Source organism: Bison bison, unplaced genomic scaffold (assembly GCF_000754665.1).
Source record: "Bison bison bison isolate TAMUID 2011002044 unplaced genomic scaffold, Bison_UMD1.0 scf7180017864141, whole genome shotgun sequence".
NCBI classification, from domain to species: Eukaryota; Metazoa; Chordata; class Mammalia; order Artiodactyla; family Bovidae; genus Bison; species Bison bison.
Window position 1 is genome coordinate 2,828,218 of NW_011494713.1, and position 7,125 is coordinate 2,835,342.

At 37.1% G+C, this 7,125-nt stretch overlaps 1 protein-coding gene across 1 annotated transcript in view; it reads left to right on the forward strand.

Moving 5' to 3' along the window:
• UBQLN1 (ubiquilin 1) overlaps window positions 1-7,125 on the forward strand; it is a 58,248-nt gene that overhangs the window by 30,618 nt on the left and 20,505 nt on the right. Inside the window, exons 2-3 of the mRNA XM_010840071.1 lie at window positions 2,484-2,635; window positions 4,051-4,166. Of these exons, the coding sequence (XP_010838373.1) occupies window positions 2,484-2,635; window positions 4,051-4,166 (268 nt within the window). The remainder of the gene's footprint in view (window positions 1-2,483; window positions 2,636-4,050; window positions 4,167-7,125) is intronic.

A 7,125-nucleotide genomic window follows, 5' to 3' on the forward strand; every position in this document is an offset into this window, starting at 1 on the left:
TAGTTTGAGCATTCTTTGGCATTGCCTTTCTTGGGGATTGGAATGAAAACTGACCTTTTCCAGTCCTGTTTCCGCTGCTGAGTTTTCCAAATTTGCTGTCATGTTGAGTGCAGCACTTTCACAGCATCATCTTTCAGGATTTGGAATAGCTCCACTGGAATTCTATCACCTCCACTAGCTTTGTTTGTAGTGATGCTTTCTAAGGCCCACTTGACTTCACATTCCTGGATGTCTGGCTCTAGGTCAGTGATCACACCATCGTGATTATCTGGGTCATGAAGATCTTTTTTGTACAGTCCTTCTGTGTATTTTTGCCACCTCTTCTTAATATCTTCTGCTTCTGTTAGGTTCATACCATTTCTGTCCTTTATCGAGCCCATCTTTGCATGAAGTGTTCCTGTTGTATCTGATTTTCTTGAAGAGATCTCTAGTCTTTCCCATTCTGTTGTTTTCCTGTGTTTCTTTGCTTTGATCGCTGAAGAAGGCTTTCTTGTCTTTTCTTGCTATTCTTTGGAACTCTGCATTCAGATGTTTATATCTTTCCTTTTCTCCTTTGCTTTTCGCTTCTCTTCTTTTCACAGCTATTTGTAAGGCCTCCCCAGACAGCCATTTTGCTTTTTTGCATTTCTTTTCCACGGGGATGGTCTTGATCCCTGTCTGCTGTATAATGTCACGAACCTCATTCCATACTTCATCAGGCACTCTGTCTATCAGATGTAGTCCCTTAAATCTATTTCTCACTTCCACTGTATAATCATAAGGGATTTGATTTAGGTCATACCTGAATGATCTAGTGGTTTTTCCTACTTTCTTCAATTTAAGTCTGAATTTGGCAATAAGGAGTTCATGATCTGAGCCACAGTCAGCTCCTGGTCTTGTTTTTGATGACTGTATAGAGCTTCTCCATCTTTGGCTGCAAAGAATATAATCCATCCTATTTCAATGTTGACCATCTGGTGATGTCCATGTATAGAGTCTTCTCTTGTGTTGTTGGAAGAGGGCGTTTGTTATGACCAGTGCGTTTTCTTGGCAAAACTCTATTAGTCTTTGCCCTGCTTCATTCCGTATTCCAAGGCCAAATTTGCCTGTAACTCCAGGTGTTTCTTGACTTCCTACTTTTGCATTCCAGTCCCCTATAATGAAAAAGACATCTTTTTTGAATGTTAGTTCTAAAAGGTCTTGTAGGTATTCATAGAACCGTTCAACTTCAGCTTCTTCAGCGTTACTGGTTGGGGCATAGACTTGGATTACTGTGATATTGAATGGTTTGCCTTGGAATCGAAGAGTCCGAAATGCAGTACTTGGATGCAATCTCAAAAACGACAGAATGATCTCTGTTCGTTTCCATGGCAGACCATTCAATATAAAAGGGTTATATATCATATATTTTCAAAGGAAGGAAAGTTCAGATGGTACAGGTCTGAAATATTTACTGCAGTATAATTTCACTTTATATTTATGATTTTTAAATAAAAGTTAGATTGAGTGTTGTAACTTGGTTATGGAAAATTTCATTTATACACAAAGATAGAATGTGATGAATTTTGGTTCACCTCTGACAATGATTGACGTATGATATATCTTGCTTTATGTTTATATTCCTCTACATCTCCCCTCCTACCCCTGGAAGAAAATGTTAGATATTATTTAATGTGTCTTTCCACTTATTGTGACAACCAGAAATACCCCTTATATTTCCAAAACATTGCCTTGATGATAATGTTATTGTCTATTGAGATCCATTTGTATAGGGCATTGTGGTATGATGGGATTCTTTGAATTTCTTTACCCACCCTGAGATTTTCTGACTTCAACAGTGGAGTAAAACCTAAGTATATAGGTGATTTTGGTGAAAGTGTGAGAAACTTATCTAGCATAGAATACGTAAACTTTTCTTATCTTGGTTTGGCCAGAAAGTTTGTTCTGGCTTTTCTGCAAGATATTATGGAAAAACTCAAATGAACTTTTTGGGTAGTCCAGTAGTATGACACACTCTTCTGTTGTATGTTTCTGCATTTTATTCTCCTCCCCGGGAAGCCTTTCTTGGCTTCTTTTTACGAAAACTTTGTCTAAGTCAATAATAAGAGGTTGGCTTTCTCTATATTGAAGTAGAAAGGAGCAGAATTTGACATCGAAATCTGAGGAAAGGAATATTGTAAACTTGATAAGAGCTGTGTGTAGCTTGAACAACATTTAGTACCATTGATGTAAAATTGAATAAAGCTATGACAAAAGTGGATTATTAGGCTTTGAATATAGGATATATGCATCTGTAATAAAACGTTTGCATTAGACATGAGGGAAATGGTAATACTCATTTCCCACTAAGATCAAGATACGGACACAGAAAGGATATGTCTTCATACTGTTTGAGTTATTGTAGTATCAGTAATTGGGGGCTTTTTGAAGTACTTCTTCTAGAAACTAGACTAGATAATGCTATGTAAACATCTGTAATACATATTTATTTTATTCTTACTTAGTTCAAGGAAGAAATCTCTAAACGTTTCAAATCACATACTGACCAACTTGTGTTGATATTTGCGGGAAAAATTTTAAAAGATCAAGATACTTTGAGTCAGCATGGAATTCATGATGGACTTACTGTTCACCTTGTCATCAAAACACAAAACAGGTAAGTTTTTAGAAACATTTTAGCTGTAAACCATGAATAAATGTTTATAATTCCCTTTTAAAAATAATCAGTCTTGGCTTTAAATGATTTGCTGTCATTAATGTGTAAATAGATTAAAATTCATTTATTTGCTGCTGTTGATAACCAGATGTTTTTTAAAAAGCCAGTATGATTCGGTAATGCTGATACTTACACATTTGATATTTTAGCATGTTTATCATCATTATTATTATATTACTTGAATTACAGAACAACCAAATTAATGTTCTGAGCTGTGTTTTTTGGTCTCAGAATTTTGGGCAGAGATTAGAGGTGTGATTCATCTTCTTTGCAAACCACAAATTAGTAACCATATTTCATTAAATCTAAGGCACTATTCAGTTCTTAAGAGATACTTTTGTGTACCAATAAGAAAAAAATATCACCCATTAAATTGGTATATTTTCTTTTTAGAATTATTTTCTACTTAGTGAAAGAGCTCCTTAGAGCTTCCTTAGACATATTCTTACTTGGATATGGCATTTTATCATCATTCAGATTAAGTGAGATTCAGAACTCTTAACTGGTGTCAGACGGAAAGGTTTTCTAATAACCTCTCCTTATTTTTGCTTGATATTAAGTAATAATGAGTTATTATTTGTATTGATTTTGCAGTCTTCTTTGGTCAAGTCTCTTTTTTTACTTTCAGCATTTTTAGTTCTGAGTAAAACTGCTCCCCAGTCCTTAAGAACTTAGGAGATAGATTAAAAATTGCTTATACAGTCAGGCTTTGTGATTGTCATCAGTCATTAATTCTTTTCTGTGAGGTGATCTGTCTCCCTCTCTTACACAATCAATATGATTGAAATGTTTATGACATTTTTTACGTTTATGAATGCTTTTTATGAAATATTTACGACAAGTGTACTTGAGGTGAAGAAGGCAATGGCAACCCACTCCAGTACTCTTGCCTGGAGAATCCCATGGGCGGAGGAGCCTGGTAGGCTGCAGTCCATGGGGTCGCTAGGAGTTGGACACAACTGAGCGACTTCACTTTCACTTTTTACTTTCATGCATTGGAGAAGGAAATGGCAACCCACTCCAGTGTTCTTGCCTGGAGAATCCCAGGGACGGCGGAGCCTGGTGGGCTGCCGTCTATGGGGTCACACAGAGTCGGACACGACTGAAGTGACTTAGCAGCAGCAGCAGCAGCAGCAGCAGTACTTGAGGGGCAATTGAAGTATTGTTTGGATTTCATGGGATTTTACTATATTTGTTTATATGCATGTTCCTTGTGCTTAATTTTCTCAGCATATATACTTTACGATAATTTGAGTTGGTTTAAAATCTTTATTTGTACCTGTTGGAATTTTACAGCTCCTTTTGAAAATAATTTGCTCCAATGTTTATATTATGGTGTAAATTATTTTTCCTAGGCCTCAGGATCATTCAGCTCAACAAACAAATGCCAGTGGAACCAGTGCTACCACATCATCAGCTCCTAGTAGTAACTCCACATCTGGTTCTGCCACTAGCAGCCCTTTTGGTTTAGGTAAGTATCTTTAGTCATTTTTCATAAGGATAAAAATAAACAAATTTCCTTTTTCCCAGGATAGTTTTAAATAAGATGACAGTTAAACATTAAGTCATTTTAGCAATGACAAAAACTTCTCTAGCTTATTTCTGTAATTGTTATTATTAAGGGGATATTTGGGGATACAGATGTGCTTGCTTAGGTTACATTTATATATAATAAGTGATCAGTAAGTGGCACATTTCTTTTTAATGAAAGAGATGTACTGTATGTGTACCTGATTTGACCACCACATAATTGACTCTGGAAAAGATTAGCTAGTTGTTGATCATAAGCTAACCCCTTGAACACGATTTTCTCCTTTGTAAAATGAAAGGATCAGATTGCATTAGTGATTTTCTAACTGTTCTAAACTCACACAGAAAGGCCTGATGCAAGCCCGGTAGTTAAGGATCTTCTGCATCAGCCAAAACTACTTTTCTTATATTAGTTTTTACACTGAGGTTCTTAGGAAGGTTTAGTTGGGGAATAGAGTGATCTGAAGCTAACAGAAGTTGAACTAGATAGATAAATGGCTTAGTGCTTCTTTCCATTCCTAAGTTGTATGACAAGTATAATACAATGAAATGACATTTTAATTCATTATTGACTGGGGAACTTTTGGCAGAAACTAACACCTGTGACCAGCAATTTTTATTTTGGGTAGCCAAAAATTAGTTCTGTTATTTTACTAATACTTTGCAGTTTATTGCATTGAGTAGTTAACATCTGACACACCTGTGAAGTCTTCCAGCACCGTGAGTTTTATTTTCACTTTCTGTATCAGAATCAGTCACTACAGTTTTCTTTTTGTTGGTCTAATACTCACATCATCTGAATCAGAACTGTATTCTAAAGAACTGTCATCTTCTGAGACGGTAGCATATATATCACTTAGACATTCAGAGAAAGTATCTGCATAAAATTCACCTATTAATTCTTCACTCAGAATTTCACGATGCATTGTTAAAAATTTTACAGTAATACATGTGAGTTTATAATATACACAAGGTTGGAACAAAAACCTGACAGCAAAATGTGAATAATGACATGATAAGTTGTGTAATGAATCCTTATACAGTCTTCGTGTATCGAGGCTCATATTTTCTTTCACTTCCAGGAGAAGTTTTTTAGTAATTTATTGATAGCTCTACTGTGCCAGTTACGTTGGAAACAACATTTAGGACATGGCATTGATTCACATTCTCTCTCTCTCTCTTTAATGTTTGATTTAAACACATCTTGGGCTAAATGTTTCTCTTTTGGTTGAGGCAGATGAGTTTTAGATGGAAAATTGATTAACATGAACAATCTAGAAAGATTAGGATGAAATTATTTAGTGTGTTATTGAGGTAAATCTCTTCCCTATTTTTTTTTTTTTTAATATTATTTATTTGGCTGTGCTGGGTCTTAGATGTGGCATGTTAACTGTTAGTTGGGTCATGTGGGATCTAGTTGCCTGACCAGGGAGTGAACCTGGGGCCCCTGCATTGGAAGCATGGAGTTTTAACCACTGGACCACTAGGGAAGTCCCTCTTCTCTCATTTTATAGGCAAAGAAATTAAAGCCCACAGAAACTTTTAATTAATTTGTCCCTTTGCTGCTTATTTCATTCCCATCCCCTCTTATCATAGTTACTTTTCTCCATTAGTTCTTCTGTTTACCCTGTATATTTGGCTTTTTTTTTTTTTTGCTGTGTGTTTTCATTAAGATCTGTCCCATGTTTAAACGAAGAAGGCAATGGCACCCCACTCCAGTATTCTTGCCTGGAAAATCCCATGGACGGAGAAGCCTGGTAGGCTGCAGTCCATGGGGTCGCAAAGAGTCAGACACGACTGAGCGACTTCACTTTCACTTTTCACTTTCATGCACTGGAGAAGGAAATGGCAACCCACTCCAGTGTTCTTGCCTGGAGAATCTCAGGGATGGGGGAGCCTGGTGGGCTGCCGTCTCTGGGGTCACACAGAGTTGGACATAACTGAAGCGAATTAGCAGCAGCATCTGCAGCGTGTTTAAAAGCAACAGAATCCCACTACCACCTTTCTTTTTCTTTCTCAGCTATTTTTTGAAAAGATATATTCTGTTTTCTGTCTGTATTTCTCTTTCACTTGTTTGTTGTGCTCTATTTCTTGCCCCCATCAGTTCCCTTGATAAAGTCACCATTGACTTCTTAGCTTGCCAAATTTAATGGACACTTTTTTAGATTTTTAGACTTAGATTGAAAGAAAGTGTTTTAAACTCTAAATTGCTGTCTTCTAATGCTTACCAGTCTTTCCTTGAAATTTTTTTTCTTTAATTCCTGATATGCTTTTTCCGTGGTTAATTTTCTGACCAATTTTTTTCTCTCTCATTTGTGGGTCTCTTCTTCCTGTTCTTTTTATAAGTATTGTTCCGCCAAGTTCTGCCTTCTCTTTCTTCTGTTCTTTTATTCTGTTTTCCCCAGTGATGTTATCCTAACTGTAAATTGTTGACTCTCGAATCTTTACCTAAACCCACATCAATTCTGAACTCCATGCCTTGTATTCAGCTTTCTTTGATACTACCTGATGTTACTCTTAAGTACTTTAGCCTGTATGTTCCTTCTTAGAAAGCAAGATCAGATCAGTCGCTCAGTCGTGTCTGACTCTTTGCGACCCCATGAATCGCAGCACACCAGGCCTCCCTGTCCATTACCAACTCTTGGAGTTCACTGAGACTCACGTCCATCAAGTCAGTGATGCCATCCAGCCATCTCACCCTCTGTTGTCCCCTTCTCCTCTTGCCCCCAATCCCTCCCAGCATCAGAGTCTTTTCCAAGGAGTCAACTCTTTGCATGAGGTGGCCAAAGTACTGGAGTTTCAGCTTTAGCATCATTCGTTCCAAAGAAATCCTAGGGCTGATCTCCTTCACAATGGACTGGTTGGATCTCCTTGCAGTCCAAGGGACTCTCAAGATGTGT